The sequence below is a fragment of the Prionailurus viverrinus genome, chromosome B2 (genome assembly GCF_022837055.1).
Source record: "Prionailurus viverrinus isolate Anna chromosome B2, UM_Priviv_1.0, whole genome shotgun sequence".
Lineage (NCBI taxonomy): Eukaryota > Metazoa > Chordata > Mammalia > Carnivora > Felidae > Prionailurus > Prionailurus viverrinus.
In genome coordinates this window covers 4,909,021-4,926,372 of record NC_062565.1, presented here as the reverse complement: position 1 = coordinate 4,926,372, position 17,352 = coordinate 4,909,021, and the positions used below count along the sequence as shown (strand labels likewise).

At 44.0% G+C, this 17,352-nt stretch overlaps 1 protein-coding gene across 1 annotated transcript; it reads left to right on the top strand.

Annotated features, from left to right (window-relative positions):
• Positions 1 to 120: 120 nt before the first annotated feature.
• ACOT13 (acyl-CoA thioesterase 13) lies at positions 121 to 16,333 on the top strand. The gene is made up of 3 exons (XM_047857887.1): positions 121 to 422; positions 13,434 to 13,618; positions 16,084 to 16,333. Exons 1-3 carry the CDS (start codon positions 342 to 344, stop codon positions 16,253 to 16,255), a joined length of 438 nt encoding a protein of 145 aa, XP_047713843.1. The 5' UTR covers positions 121 to 341; the 3' UTR covers positions 16,256 to 16,333.
• Positions 16,334 to 17,352: the final 1,019 nt, after the last annotated feature.

Genomic DNA, 17,352 nt, shown 5'->3' with positions numbered 1-17,352 from the left:
CGCCCCGGCGCACTCGCGTCACCCGCCCGGCGGGAAACGCGCTCCGCCCTCCGAGGGCGACGGGCGTGGCCACGCGGGGGGGAGGGCGGGCGGTGGCAGGGGCGGGAGCGGATATAACAGCGCTTGCGCGCGCGGTCACAAGCGGGGTCGGAACCTCAGAGCGCGAGCCCCTGACGCCTTGGCAGCCGGAGCCCGCGACGCCGGACCCAGAGCGCACAGTGGGCGGGGAAGACGGAGATTTCTTCGCCCTGCTCGCCCTTGGTGTTTTGCGAACACATCGGGGCTCCCGGCTCTTGCAAGGTTCATTCTTGTGCGGTGCCCAGAAGCAGGAACGGTCCACGATGAACCGCTTGACACAGCACCTGCTGGAGCTGTTGAAGACGATGGGCAGTGGTCGCGGTTTTGATAGAGTTTTGGAAAAGGTATTGGAGTCAAAGCCTTGGCTTGTAACGGAAGTACGATGCTTGGGGCGGGTTGCGCTGAAAATTAGTAGCTCTCGCTAGATTCTGTTGGACGCCCCGGTAAATTCAGCAATGATGATTACTACTGTTATGGAGAGCCATTATGTGCTAGGTCAAGTGCATAGTTTATTTCATCTAAATGTACATAAATACAGGTCTTCATTGATTTCCGATTGGGCTACGTCCAGATAAACCCATTGTAAATTGAAAATATGGCACGTCCAAAGTGCATTCAGTATACCTAGCCTACATGGCTTACTTAGCCTAGCCTATTTTAAATTTGCTCAGATCACTTCTTAGCCTGCAGTTGGGCAAAACCGTCTAACACACAGCCTGTTTTGTGAGAAGTGTTGAATATCTTATGTAGTTTATTGAGCGCTGTACTGAAAGTGAAAAACGGAATGGTTGTATAGGTACAGAGTAATTTTTTTTTAAATTTTTTTTTCAACGTTTATTTATTTTTGGGACAAAGAGAGACAGAGCATGAATGGGGGAGGGGCAGAGAGAGAGGGAGACAGAATCGGAAACAGGCTCCAGGCTCTGAGCCATCAGCCCAGAGCCTGACGCGGGGCTCGAACTCCCGACCGCGAGATCGTGACCTGGCTGAAGTCGGACGCTTAACCGACTGCGCCACCCAGGCGCCCCGAGAGTAATTTTAAGTATAGTTGCTTACCGTCCTGATGGAGGGCCTGACTGGGAGCTTCCTGCCACTGCCTAGCGTCAGGAGAGCATGGTCCTACATGCATGTAGCTAGCCTGGGAAAAGATCGAAACTCGAAATTGGAAGTCGTCTCTATTGAGTGTGTATCGCTTTCACGCCATCGTAAAATTGAAAAATCCTAAGTCAAACCATCGTAAGTCGGGGACTGTTTGATTATCACTTGTTCTGGAGACACAGTTGCTCGGTTTCAGAGCTAGAAAGGACTTTAAAGTTCAACCCTTGAACAAACAAATGCCTGTAGTGCTCTGGGGGGGAAAGTAATCTATATTTACCATGCACGTGCAGCCTAGAGCGTTTGATAGTAAAAACTTGCAGTCAGGGAGGAAGGACAAGTTCTGGTGGAGTGGCCCTACAGAGTTAGGCAGACTAGCCCCTGTCCCCTTTGCCACATGAACAGACTAGCCCAGATTCCTAGTTCTCGCGGTCTGTGTAGAAATCCTGTTCCATAGGAGTCATTTATAAATAAGCATGAATAACAGAAGCCCTTGGTTATGTCAGATTTGCAAGACATTTAACAACCTAAGAACTTTTAGGTTTTTTTCTGAATATTTTAAAGCATGCATGCCTGTTTTCCTTCTGATTAGGAAAGAGTTTGGGGACATTTGGAAATGGGTCACTTAAAAGTGGAGTTTAAACACAGACCAACTGCATTCATTGGAAGAATGTGGTGCATTAGACCAAGGTCTTCCTCCTGGAAACAACACCTGGGCTGTATTTTCAACATGTAAATAACTTTCCCTAATTATCTGTAAGGGCTTTTGTGAAAAACATAGGAAATAATACTTAGGCAAATGTATTTAATGTTTTCAAATAGCAAACACGATAAAATAACAAACAATACACTACTTTATAATTAACCATTTGAGAGATCTCTTAATGCAAAGAAAGAAGTATTGGACTCGGGGGGAAGTTTGAATTCCTTAAAAATTCTGGAGCCATTTTCATTGTTAACCTTTTGGATGTGTGTCCTCTCATGATAATCTTGTCATGGGTTGGATTTGCCTTTGAGAGTCTGATCAAAATTCTCTTAAACTTCGTGTGTGCCTGCTGAGTCGGCACTGGTGGTAACTTGCCTTCCAAGAAGATATGCCTGTTGAACCAGATGTATAGAGTTTCTCAGATGTTGCAGTTTAAAGTTGGGTAGTGATACCAATTATTCTAGACCCAGCACTGTCCAACAGAGATACAGTGCAAGATACAAGTGCAAGCCACATGCATAATTTTATATGTATAAAATTATAAAACAAAAAGAAATAAGTAAAATTAATTTTAGTAATATATTTTGAGCAACTCATTATATCCAAGATAGTGTTTTAGTATGTTATCAATACAAAAGAGTATTATTTTGGGGGGACTTCATCTTTGAAGTCCGGTGTGAATTTTACACTCAGAGCACATCTCAATTCATACTGACAATGTCTCAAGTGCTCAATATGGAGTTGTGGATAGTGACTGTCATACTAACTGCACAGGTCAATACCATTGTAGGTGCTCTGTATTAATTTGATCTAAAATAGGATTTGTGGGGCCCCTGGGTGGCGCAGTCGGTTGGAGCGTCCGACTTCAGCCAGGTCCCGATCTCGCGGTACGTGGGTTCGAGCCCCGCGTCGGGCTCTGGGCTGATGGCTCGGAGCCTGGAGCCTGTTTCCGATTCTGTGTCTCCCTCTCTCTCTGCCCCTCCCCCGTTCATGCTCTGTCTCTCTCTGTCCCAAAAATAAATAAACGTTGAAAAAAAAAAAATTAAAAAAAAAAAAAAGAACTATGGTTAGCTTTATAAAAAAAAAAATAGGATTTGTGGTTGTTTGTTTTGTGTGGGCAGAGTTGCTAGGACTAAAATATATATTTATGCAGGGGGCGCCTGGGTGGCTCAGTAGGTTAAGCGTCAGGCTTCAAACGGTTTGTGAGTTGGAGCCCCGTGTTGGGCTCTGTGCTGACAGCTCAGAGCCTGGAGCCTGCTTCGGGTTCTGGGTCTCCCTCTCTCTCTGCCCTTCCCCTGCTCATGCTCCGTGTCTGTCTGTCTGTCTGTCTCTCTCTCTCTCTCTCTCTCTCTCTCTCTCTCAAATAATTAACATTAAAAAAAAAAACCCCAGTCCAAATGTCAATAGTGCTGATGTCGAAAAACCTTTTTAATCACTTGATTTGTGCTGGGTTAAAACTAGATAAATTGCTACTCTCTCGTTCCAAGTTTGCACTGAACTTTGAACCGGTTGTTCAGATCAGACTTCCACATGTCTTGGTATGAGACAGAATGTGGTCTCTCTCTAAGTCTCTACTAACAATTATTTATATTCTCTTTGTTAAAATAGCCAGTGTGTTTTCTGTTGCCTCCCTGGACCTTGGCTGACAAAAATATTTTATGCCAAACAGTTGTCCCTTTGGTTAAATATGACACCAGAGATTTTTCAAGGCAAGGATGCTCATTCTTAAGCATTTAATGCAAACGCCTTGTTAAAACTAAATTGGAGTAAGGATGCATATGATGTTTCAGACACACCTGTGTGCTTACCTCACTGCTTTTGCAAAGATGAAGAGGGATGATGTTTCTTAATATTAACAAGCGTGAGAAGCGGTGGTGCAGCATCAGTGCTCTCCGTCTGCCCCTTGCCCCGTTCCCACAGTGGCCCCACAGGCGCTCCATAGGAATCATTTATAAATAAGCATGAAAAACAGAAGCCCTGGGTTCTACCAGATTAGCTAACTACCCCAAGAAAGAGAAACACCTCATCCAAACAGAGTTGCGTGTTTTTTTTTCTTGATTATATGGTAAGAAAATTCTGTCCTAACCTTTGATTCTTTTAATGATTTTTTAAAAAGCCAATGAATTAAATAGAAGAACACTTGAAAATTTGGCTGATAGTATGCCAAGGGCAGTTTTGGTTTTTGGACAGATATTGTACCCCAGCATATAGAATCTGCTAAAGGATGGTGACTTTCTGTTCTTCCCAAAATGACCTATTGAAGAAAGCACCTTCCTATCAGTCCTGGTACAGATGTCAACCTCGTGCACGAGATCTTACATTGGAGCTTCTTTATTTTAGCCTGTTCTAAAAACAAAAAAAAACCATCTCTGGTTTATTGATGTTTATAGATACCCACAAAACCTATCTTTTGTAAAATACTGATAGAGAAGAACCAACACTGAAAGTCCTGCTCTTGCTATAAGATCACTTTAAAATCAGTCGACAAACCGAGTACTGTGAGATGATGAAGAAATACCAACCACAGTTCCTTGCCTTCTAGGAGTTTATCATCCAGGAGAGGAGAAAAGTGGGATCTAGGGAAGTACCAGTCCCATCAACTGTTCCTGAGAAAAAAGAGTCCCATGAATAAAAAAGTTCAGGAAACATTGATGGTGGATCCCCCCACTTTTTTCAATGTATTTATTTTAATGTTTATTTTTGACAAGAGAGCACAAGCAGGGGAGGGGCAGAGAGTGAGGAGGACCAAGGATCTGAAGTGGGCTCTATGCTTGACAGGGATGAGCCTGGTGGGGGCTTGAACTCACCAACCACGAGATCATGACCCCAGCTGAAGTCGATGCTCAACCGACTGAGGCACCCAGGTGCCCCATATCCTCCCCTTTTTAAAAAAAAATTGCAGCAAAATATACATGACGTAAAATTTGTCATCTTAGCCACTTTAAAGTGTACAATTCAGTATTAATTGCATTCACATTGTTGTGCAACCATTAACCATCATCGACCTAAATGTCTAACCATAGGGGAACCGGTGAAAGAAATCCCTTATAGCTCTATGTAAAGAAGGCACATTTTAAAAAATGACTTCTTATCATAGGAGCATGTCATTAAATGATGCGTATGACTTTATAAAATTAGAAATTGTTATATTTATTTACAATAAGAGCATTTACTATGTGTCTGGCACTGTGCATTTCACTAATTTAAACTCTTTATGGCAAGAGATACAATAAATGTCGAAATCCAGGGCACCTGAGTGGCTAGCTCAGTTGGTTAAGCATCTGACTCTTGATCTCGGTGTCATGGGTTCAAACCTGGTGTTGGGTTCCTGGCTGGGTGTAGAACCTCCTTTAAAAAAAAAAAAGAGCATTAAGGAATCTACTCCTGAAGTCATTGTTGCACTATATGGTAACTCACTTGGATGTAAATTTAAAAAAAGAATAAATAAATAAGTCAAAATACAACTATCTGGAAAAGAATTAAGAAAAGTAGTCAGCCAGTAAGCATGAAGGATTGTTCAGCAGCACCCATAACCTGGCTAATGGCAAACTTAAACCATGAGACACTGTGTTATTTTGCCCATCATATTGTAAAAAGAGCAATTACGAGGAATAATATGCATTCCTGAGGATGAATTCGGGAATGAGGCACTCTTACTCAGTGGTTTTGAAAAGCGATCTGGCAGATTGGTTAAAAATTTACATAACCTTTTTACCCAGCTACCTAATTCTGGTAATCTATCTTCCGCAAATAAAAACATCTTTGTTTGTAATGGTAAAAAATATTCAAAGAACATATATCAAGCAATACTTTAATAAATCTAATATAGTCAAATACTAGGGAATCCTACAAAGCAATTAAAGAAGATTTCTGTGATATGAGCTACAAGCATGGCTATTCTACCAGGAAGAGAAAAATGAAAGTTGTAAAGTAATGCGTATCATGTGATCCCGCCTTTGTAATTTTATATAAAGAAAGGAATAAAGCCTTCTATGTGCATATATGTTTGAAAAAGTCTAGAGAATGATATTGCAGGATACATGGCACTGAAGGGGTGGGAGGTAGGAAAATGCATCTCTACACTGTTTATTCGTATGAAATGATCGTTGCAGTTAAAAATCTAATAAAGAGGAGGAACGTGGCAATTTAGATGGCTCAGAGATAGAATTTAAGGAGTCAAGATACAATTAGTGAAATCATGGGCTCAAGTCAAGAGTTACTGATACCATAGGGAAAAGGGATTTGGCATCAGTTCAGAGCAACTCTACATATTTTGTGAAATTAAGAACTGTAGCAGGGGTGGGTGAATGGAGGACCAATTCAAGGGAAATGATTATACATGTCTGTGCGTGGAAGACAGTCAAGGTTTAGTGGCTCCACATACACCTGGAAATGAGATGCTGCTGAAATGTTCTACCGCTTGTCCAAGTAGTCCTTTTATTCAAGTCCTCCAGTTCCTGAAGACCTCAGAAAGGTATCTGAGGGCTTTGATAAAAACTAAATATATGCATTTTTGAAATGCAGCACAGAACACTTTAAAAAAAAAAAAAGGTAGCCTAATTTTTATTCAACCACCCTGAGAATTGCAGGAATTTCTGGACTACAGAATACAGAGGGAACACAGATGACTTAAACTTCTTTATTGCTGTTTGATTTGTGGTGCTGTCCTAGGACAAGTCCACTGTTGGCTGGGCCTGGCTCACCATATTTCCATTCCTGCAGGGCTTCCTACCTGTCCTCAGGTACTAGATTCTAAAGTAGATCACCTGCAAAAATTCTACACAAGTCTGTGTTTTTCCCCTTGAGAGGAGATCTGAAGACATGCATAGACCCTGCTCTAGTCCTCAATGTGTCGAGGTCCTTCTCTATTAGCCCCTCTTTTCCAGATTCAAGGCAGCAGAGAACCTGCATATGAGAGAAATCTTACCAATGTGATTAATATACCATAGAGGCTTCACAGAATCCACCTTTATAGGTATTCTAGAAGGATTCAATAAAGCCTGCCATTTACCAGCCATTGAGAAACAATAGTGATGGTTTATGTTTCTTCACAAGCCTGTCTGTCACCATTGTCACCACTCCAATGAACAAGAGTAGAATGTCACTTCATCTGGTCAACTCTTACGGGAATATTTTGTTAAATTCCTCTTAGCTCTTCCCTTGGGCTTTGTTTGCCTCCCATGGCACTCATTTGCTAACTTTTGTATTTTTGGCCGTCTCTTACAACCTCTACTAGTTATCTCTCCAAGGACTAGGACAACATCTTATTTTTGGATCCTCTGCCCTTGAGCCAGTCGGCCCCCCATTTCTACTCTTCAAAGTCTTTTTCAAGTGGCAACCACCTCTGTTCTTGAAAAACTTTCCTTGGCATCCCCAACTGTCTTTGTCTGACCCTGCTAAATACCTTGGCTAACTGTTATTGTCAGACTTACTGTATATTAGTGAAAATACCTATTTTTCTGTCTTCCCTCCCCACGTCAAGAGCACTCTTTGGGAGCAAACCCCTAGTAGATGCTTAATAAGCATTTGTCAGTGCCTAGTGGAAGGTGACCGCCTGGCACACGGAAGATATTCCCGATAGTCTGTTCAGTCGGTTGCTGTGTCAGTAAATGTTGGGCATACTGTTACAGAATGCTCCTGTAGTTGGCCTTCAGATTCTAATGTATTCACTCACTCAACAAACACTTGCATGCCTACTACGTGCCAGGCACCATTCAAGTCACCAGGAATATAGAGGTGAAGAAAACTGACAAAAATATCCTCCCACGTATGGAACATACATTTTAGTGTGGTCAGTTCAACACTAAACAGAATAAGTCAGTCAAATTATATAGTATGTTAGATGGTGGTAAGTGCTATAAAAAAAATATAAAGCAGGGACCAATGATAAAGAGTATTGGGACAGGAAAGCTTAAATATTTTTTCCCTACAACGTGTATTCCTGTGGGGTTCTGTTATGGAGAGTTCAGTTTTAACTCATGTCATCTGGGAAGATGTCGCCGAAATAGCGGCACTTTAGTAAAGACCTGAGCAGGTTATGGGCACTCAAAGGGGAAGAGTGTTCCCGGCAGAAAAGCAAACGTAAAAGCTCAGAGACTTAAAACACTGTGTTTGCAGCATTTCGGGAGGAATCCCAAGCGGACAAGGTGGAGAGGAGATATCGGATGGCTTAGTAGGTGGCTGTCACCTTGAAGGGCTTGAACGAAAGAGGGACAGAATTTTGAAAAGAGCGTTCTTGTTGGTAGTGAGAGAGCAGACATAAGGCCGGCAAGGGCAGAGGCAGGAAGGTGAGCCTGGGGACAGCTGTGAGAACTGGGCAGAGGTGGTGGCTTGGACCAGAGCAGAGGGTGAGGAGTGGTGAATTCTGGCCCCTCTGAAGGTCGAGCAGACAGGACTTGTGGACTCAGGTCAAGAGTTACTGATACGGTAGGGGAAAAGGATTTGGCATCAATGGGTAGTTTGGATTTTGCTGATGGATAGTGAGACAGGAGAGAGAGAGGAGAGAGGACTCTGGGGCTGGGGGCAGCTCCACACAGTAGGCTGTTTGCCCTGCAAAGAGATTGCCCGTGGCCGGGGGCTGGTACTTCTACAGATACGTACACAGGATCTGCTCAGGAAGGAGCCCAACTGCAGGATATAAGACACGGGATCTCATGGGATCATATTCACCTTCAGAAAGGCACCTGGTTATTCAGTTTGTTCAAGCCCCTTAAATGAAGCAGAGTTTAAGTCCTAACTGCAAGAAGAAAAGCAAGCAGGCCGGAGTCCTCTTCAGTAATAGAACAGGTATTTGAGTACTCTGAGCCTGATTGGTTTACCTACAAATTTTATTTCATCCTCCTGGCAATGCTGTGACTGTCATCCCCATTTTATACATGAGAAAGTCGAGGCTTACCTTTTCTAAGCCCTTACGGCTAGTAATTGGGATCTTAACCCACGTATCTGCCCCAAAGCCCATGCCATTAACTCTATTATGGTGCCTAACTTTAGAGAACCTGTCCTCTAACCTTCTGAGGGAAACTGAAAGCCAGTGTGGCCTTTGGTGGTCTCATGAGGCCGGATGATAAGATGACCCTAAGACTTGGGTGGGCGGTGCCGGCAAAGGGACTGTGGCACTCCACAGAGGAGGAGGAGGAAACCCAGGAGAAGGTGGACGTGGGAGTTCAGGAAAGGCCAGGAAAAGGTTTGGATGTCTCGACATGCTGAGTGGTCAGGTAAACAAAGGCCTGAAAAATATCCACTGAATTTAGTCATGAGGTCATTCAGTGATTGAGTTTAGTAATTGGAAAATTCTAAGTTCCAATCGGGTGATTTTAAGAAAAATCCATGTGAAACTATACAAACCAACTTGGGGTTTCACAGTTGTGTTCGGGTCCCAACTTTACCAAGGATGAGAACTGAAATGTCTCGATCCCCCATGATATGCCGGGCCGTGTTCCAATTGCTTAATTTGAATGTTACCCTGCTCTTGACCACAGTTAAGGATCTTGCCTCAGCCTGGCTCCAGAGCTGATGCTCTTGCCTATTGATCTAAAGCCACCCGTGCAATTAAACGGCTAAGACACACATTATAAAACCCAAGTGCTGGGCGGCTACAGCACATGGTTGAGCCACAGTACTTCTGTAGCGTATGCCCTCTTAGGGGCCCTTACCGTAACTGGCCTGTTTGCTGCTGTGCCTCCCGCCTTCTTGCTCTTCCCTCCTTTCCTGCTTTTATGAAGGTACATTTATACGTTGTCCTCAGACACTTCCTTCTGGTATCTGCACTGCGTCACATACGAAATCAGCAATGCCTGTCATCAGGACAACTTGCTTGAAGACAACCTCTTTCACAAATACATAAACTTCTCGTTCACTGACCTCCTCGGTCCTCGGTGCTTTTGTGTGTTAAGCGCGGTCTTTCGTATTCAGCGTCCTTCCATGGCTGACTCGCGTGGTTACATACACAGATTTTCTCAGGCCACGTGCCACGCTCCTTTAGGCCCGTGGCAGACACCCTCACTGAGCCAGAGAACACACACGTCTTCATTCATTAGCAGAGGCAGGGTGGTGAGCTGCACAGCCATCACCAGCAGTCACAGTGATGACTGTGGACCAGGACCAGGACCAGGATGACCGGAAACGTCAAGGCCTAAGGAGAACTCTGGGGTCCACACGGAGCTTCTTGTTGGGGGCCAGCTCCTTCGTGCTGATTATCAGGCATTCCTTCTCACTGTCTTTCCTGGAAAGGTAAGGGAGGAACGGGGAGACGGTTATCGGCGATGGAATCGGAGCCTGGGTGTGCGGGGTGAGGAAGGAGGGTGCCGTGGCGGCAGGAGCCATGGGAACTCGTGTGAACACGTGAGGAACCGAGGAGAGGCAGTCCGCTGCAGGCCGTGCAGAAAAGGGACAGGTGATCGTATGTGTGCACACATAAGTAATTTTTCCTATAAACCGAGGAGCCCACGTGTTGGACTGGGCTGAGCCATAAAGGTTCTTGCCATCGTACCGAGGTGGCCCAGAGAATGGAATGTATCTGGGTGCTTCTCAGCAGTGTTGGTTTCGGCCCTGCTGCATCGTAACAGGCGTGGCAGCTATCCTTCCGCGTGACACCCGACGCATCGGGACCCGGTTGCCCGCAGCAGTCCAGGTGAGCCGTGAAGGGAGGTGATTCTGCAGAGGAGTTAAACCTGAGATGTGGGAGGCCGATGAAGACAACAGGACCCACTTCAGAGATCTGGGTGCGGGTGGAAACAATGCGTGCAGCGTCGCGGAGTGTGGTCTCGAACCCAAAGTTAGCCGTAGTTAATAACCAAACAAGTGTGTCCCCTGTAACCCGTATCTTGACTGAGACCAAGATCATTTATGCTCTCTTTTTTTAACAGGATTCTCCTCATACCCCCCTTCCTCATCAGAGAGAGGTTAGCTCTCCGTGGGCCTCTTCCCCAACAAGACTATTGATTAGCTTTGGGGCCTGGCTCCGACATCGATGCCTTTGTTAGCTTCCAGTGGCTTAATTCCTTTATTTTACCCAGGGAGACGACAGAGGGCGACACATAAAAGCATTTCTTTTGCAGGATCAGGCTGACGGGAACAAAATTCTCTCTACTCCAATGTGTATTTTAAACCACTCGTGTGTACCACTGTGTCCTTTGGCCTTTCAAGTTGGGGGAAAGAAAAACAGTCAAAAACTGTATTCTGCAGTAGAAAGTCAAGCTGACATTTGCATGGCCTCCTGTCACCCCCGCCGAAGTCAGATAATCTCTAACTGATTTCTACTCAACACGCGAGGCCTTCACATGGCACCCAACTGCCTTCAGTTCTCTTCCCTGAACTGTCTGGCTTGTTCCCCATCTTCACTTGGCTCACTCCTCCCTGTCCCTCAGGAGGCCTTTCCTAATGTCTGTTCTCTAAAAACATACTCCATTAAAGTTAGATGCCCTTCAAGCAACCTGTACTCTCTTCTCCAGGAACCCTCCCACTGCAGTGGTCTGCGTACGGGTCTCTTCCTTTAGGTTGCGAACCCCTTACGAGGAGGGATTTCATTTCATTTGTCTTTACGTTGTCAGTGCTTAACATACTCGTGTAAATGCCCGAATGAGGGCAGTTTACACGTTGGTCCTGTTCCATGTGTAGTTTACGAGGACATCTTGTGGCTACATCATTTATCGTGTGGATAGACTTGATCCTGTCTAACATTATTTGCCATTGACTTACCTGTTATGCAAAACATGACATGATATTGTTTAGGATGGTTTATATTGTGTGGCTGTGTTTGTTTTACCTCAGGGCCTAGTTCTCCAGGGGAAAAACAACAGCAAAATCACTAAAGTTGTGGTTTGTGAAACTCCAAAGCGTCTTCCTGGTGGGAGCTGTTAAAGGCCACTGCAAATCCAGAGACATTATAGTGTCTAGGGAGACTTGAAGATAGACCTAGATCTAAATTTCAGGTCTGTCCCATCACGGGTGACCCCAACAACAAACCACCATGAATTTCAGTTACCTACTTAAAGGAGCAGTGGAAACTACCCCTTCCTTATTACATAGTATTTAAGTGTTTGCCACAGAGCCTAGCATAGGAAAATGCTCAGTTAAGATAGCGGTTATCTAGAACGTAATCGTTTAATGGTCGAGACACCCCACACCCCCAAATACAACAGATACACCAAATACTCATCTGTATTCTGCCTGAACACCTCTAGCAACAGCAAAAATGACTATTGCTAAATGTAGCACATCCCATTCACAGCTCAGTTCCAATTTCTCAATCTTACGCTATGACGTTTTTCCTAGTAATTTAAGTCGGATATAAAAAATATTTCTATTATTTTTCCAAAAGCCTTTTTTTTTTTTAATTTTTTGAGAGCGTGCACGTGAGTGGGGGGGGGGGGAGCAGTGGGCAGAGAGTGGGCAGTGGGCAGAGTGGGAGGGGAGGGCAGGGGACAGAGGATCCAAAGCAGGCTCTGTGCTGACAGTAGAGAGCCCCATATGGGGCTTAACTCACAAACCATGAGATCATGACCTGGGCTGAAGCCAGATGCTCAACCAACTGAGCCACCCCAGGGTCCCCAAAACTTTCCTTTTTAAAGATTTTGATATAAAAATTGTAATTTATTATTTCCCTTTTTATCTTTTATGTACTTATTTTTCTTTATAATACCATAAATGGGGCAGGATCTTAAAAGCAGTTTAACTTCTGGATTCTGTGAAACTTTGTATATTAAAATGGGTTTATGGTATAAGTTTGTGAATTCTAGACACTCACTGAATTACTGAATTTCTTCCAGTCTATTCAAATTATTTTAAACTATTCATTACAAAGTCATTATAAAAATTACTCTCTGCAAAAACTAGGGAACGTCCAAATGAAACCTATCATGGGTTAACAGATCACAGGGACCAGCTAGCTTTCTTGGTCTAAAATTGAGATGGAGACATTGAGATGTCAGGTTGTAATACATAAGGCTGGAAAGCTTAGAATATTTGATTTCTGCAGTGAAGATTAACAAAAACTACTGTCTTTTCCCTAAATATTCCTTTTTCTTTAAAAATAATTTATATATGAGGGGCACCTGGGTGGCTCAGTCGGTTAAGCGTCTCTGATTTCAGCTCAGGTCATCTTATGTTTTGTGGATTTGAGCCCCACGTCAGGCTTTGTGCTGACAGCTCAGAGCCTGGAGCCTGCTTCAGGTTCTGTCTGTGTCTCCCTCTCTTTCTCTGCCTCTCCCCTGCTCATGCTCTGTCTCTCTCTCTCTCTCTCAAAAATAAGCAAACGTTAAAAAAGATAAAGACAATTTATATTTGGGGTAATTTCTATCAGAGAGAGATTGGCAACTTATTTGAATTTCTGCCCAACTGTTTTGGGGTGACTTAGTTTAAGATTTTAAGTAATCTCTACACCCAGTGTGGGGCTCAAACTTACAACCCCGAGATCAAGAGTCGCACGCTCCACCAACTGAGCCGGTCACGAGGCCCTGGGGTGACTCAGTTTAACTGGACGATAATTCTTGATGGGCTGTTTGGGCTTTCCTAACACCAAAGCATGTTCAAACTTCTTTTTTTCTTTTACACTTAGATGACTCTGGTCTCTGCTACCCCTGGGAAACTGATTTGTGAAATGAGAGTAGAAGACGACCATGCCAATAAGTTCGGCACTCTGCATGGTGGCATGATAGCCACCTTGGTGGATAACGTATCAACATTGGCTCTGGTATCCACAGAAAGGGGAGCACCGGGAGTCAGTGTCGATATGAACATAACGTATGTATCCAAACTGTACTACAAATACCTTTTTATAATGTGAAAACTCATTTCAAACAATGAGACTACGTACAATTGTAACATGAATAAAACTAGAGGTGCCCCGAGCTGATCATGCTTAAGGGCAAGTATAGATGTGCCCAGAATATCCCAGAGCCTTAGAATCTAGAATTGGAGCAACTGATTTCCAAATGCAGTATGTATGTATCCGGAGGAAAGGGGTAATGACCTGAACATTCAAAGAAGCAAACATTTGGCTTCTGTTATGTATACTGGTTGGGAAAAAAACTCCCGGCTTGTAACCATTGCACAAAGTCCTGAAAAGTGCCACCTGTACAAAGGTCTTAGGAGGGTTGTATTGAGTGCATTGAGTGCATTGAGAAAAGCCTGAATAAAAGTCAGAGTTGGATAAACCTTCGTAAAGTATCCATCGCCATTGCCTTGTAACAGAGTGAACACAAAATGGCCAGTTTTGCAATCCTGTATCTCTCCCTGCAGCTGCCACCAGGCTCCATGGGTATAAACTGTGTGGTCAGGAAGCAGCACCCCAGATGTCAGGCTGTCACTCACTCTGGTGAAAATGCCTGCAGGGGTCAGATGTTTCCAAATGTAAAAGATCTAGTACCAGTTTTAACCAGCACTGGTGCCAGTCCGGTCACTAGAATGCAGGGCGTGGGGGTTTTGTTTCAGTATGACTGCTTTTTCCAGCTACACAACGGAAGAATGATTTTTACTGGGGGCACCCGAAAGCCAATGTTATGCAACATGAGGGCAAGTGAAAATAACGTTATCAGATTTGTAGACAATCTAAATCTTTTAATAGGCTCACTTCAGAAAATTCAGCCCGCGTCTACTGTGGAAATAAATGGAGGGTGCCATTCACAGGTCACAGGACAAGGGCAAACGGTCTTGAAATTAAGATCCACGGAAAGAGCAGTTTCCGTTCGTTGTACTGCCGAGCAGGCTGGGCGGTCCTTACCTTACTCCGTGAGTGGGGGTGGGACCCGCTGATGATTCTACTTGCCCTTGGGTGCCTCTGCCCAGAGCACGGATGCCCAAACCTGGTACCTCGGGATCTTGTGAGATCCTACTGCTGCTATCGTCAGCCTAAAGATTCTTTAGTAAGTCAGACAGCTTCCATCAAGAACTGCCGGAGCTTCAAAAACTGACCCACCTGAGCAGAAAGAGTCTCAAAGGTTTACTGTCGATATTTCATAAAGAAACAACAACTTATGAATATATACGGCTCATCACCAGCATTCTAAGGAGCTCGCATTAATTCCTTATAGTTCTCACCTTAGATCGTTTCAAGTGCCGTAAAGTGCAGAATTTACTCAAGTGCAGTTGAGTGAATTCTAAATATTGATAGAAGATAGAGTAGGCCCCTCTTACCCATGGGGATATGTTCCAAGACCCCCAGTGGGTGCCTGAATCCACAGGTGGTACCGAACCCTATACATACATACGTGTGATAAAATTTACTTATATACTACGCACAGTAAGATTAACAAGGATAACGATAATATAGAACAAGCGTGATATATTATGTGAACGTGGTCTGTCAAACTACCTTCTTGTACTGTACTCACCATTCTAGTGAGGATGGGAGAGGATGACACACCCAGAGCAGCAGACGCAGTGAGGGAAAGACGTAGGCAGGGACGCAGCGTTAGGCCACTGTTGACCTTCTGACAGATCAGGAGGATCATCTAATGCTTTATGGACCACAGGTCACCCACGCTATGGAAAGTCAAACTGCAGGTAAGGGGGAACCTACTGTGTAGACAGACACCAGGAACACTTCACCCAGGATGTTCCCAAATAAAGATGAAAGGGGAAACTTGAAGAAAGGGGGGGGGGGGGCTTCTCATATTTATGGGAAAAGAAACTCGTGGGGGATATGAAATGGGGAAGATGTACTTGGTCAAGACCAGCCATTCAAATCTGATAGGACAGAAAGTTTACGGATACCATTCTTAAACTCTTGTAGAAAGAAAATAAGCAACATCTAAGGGACGCACACAACTTCCCGTTTTAAAAAATGTTAAGGTGCGCCTGAGTGGCTCAGTTGGTTGAGCATCCAGCTTCAGCTCAGGTCACAATCTCAGTCTGTGAGTTCTGCTGTCAGAGCAGAGCCCACCTTGGATCCTCTGTGCCCCTCTCTGCCCCTCCCCTGCTCATGTGCCTGCGTTTGCTCTTTCAAAAATAAATACAGAATTTTTTATTAAAAAAAAATTTTTTTTTAACATTTATTTTTGAGACAGAGCATTAACAGGGGAGGGTCAGAGAAAGAGGGACACACAGAATCTGAAACAGGCTCCAGGCTCAGCTGTCAGCACAGAGCCTGACGCAGGGGTCGAACCCACGGACCGCAAGATCATGACCTGAGCCACCCAGGCGCCCCAATAAATACAGAATTTTAATAAAAAATTATTTGCTGTTAACTATATTTGTTTCCCTTCAAGGTACATGGCACCGGCTAAAATAGGAGAAGATATAGTGATAACAGCCCATGTTCTGAAGGAAGGAAAAACACTTGCATTTACCTCCGTGGATGTGACGAAGAAGGCCACGGGAAAATTAATAGCACAAGGCAGACACACAAAACACCTGGGAAACCAGAACACCACCGCCTAAAGAAATCCAACAGCGAACACCAAGTGTAAATTTGACTTGAACAGATGTAACTTTCAAAATAAATTAGCACAACCAGAAGTGGTAGAGAAATGTTTTCTTTGGAGAAAATGACAGTGAGTGAGATGCTTTTCATCTTAAACCTCTTCAGTCTGTAATCTATGTATGATAATTGGGTGAAAACATTCTTAGCTGAAAGGGTCTCTGAAAACTTAGGTAAAGCAAAGAAGCTAGCAAGGACATTTTGAAATGAGAGTACTTTTTTTTTAATGTTTATTCATTTTTGAGAGAGAGAGACAGAGCATGAGTGGGGGAGGGGCGGAGAGAGAGGGAGACACAGAATCCAAAGCAGGCTCCAGGCTCTGAGCTGTCAGCACAAAGCCTGGCACGGGACGGGGCTTGAACTCACAGACTGCGAGATCGTGACCTGAGCTGAAGTCGGACACTCAACTGACTGAGCCACCCAGGCATCCCAAAATGAGATTACTTTTAAAGTCCAATACTAAGCTATTTTAAGCACTTAGGGAAATATAAATGCTTAATCTGTGAATTTATGTCCTTCTCAGCTCTTAAAATAACTGCTACATTTTTTTAAAACCTAATTTCAAGATTATGGAACTTCAAAATTAATGAAACATAGCTCATATTGGAAAATAAAATAGATTGAGCCGTATAGCCTAAAATAGTCCTCAATGAAGTCTGAGGCAAAGCACATTAGTGACATAGGAAATAGTCCGATGGATGTGCTGTTTTTCTCTGATGGAGAATTTATTGAGGTGCCTGGGTGACTCAGTCGAGCGTCCAACTCTTGACTTCGGCTCAGGTCAGGATCTCGTGGTTCCTGAGTTTGAGCCCTGCATTGGGCTTCAAGCTGATGGTGCAGAGCCTGCTTGGGATTCTCTGCCCCTGTCTCCCCCCGCCTCCCCCCACCTCTACCCTTCCCCCGACTCTCTCAAAATAAACTTAAAAAAAAAAGGAAAAGAATTTATCATAGGACTGGCATATTTTGTACTAAGGGCGGGGAGAAAAACATACTATTACCCCTTTTCTAGCACCTAGAATAAAACCATGCAGATCACAAAACGGGATCAGAAAGATTA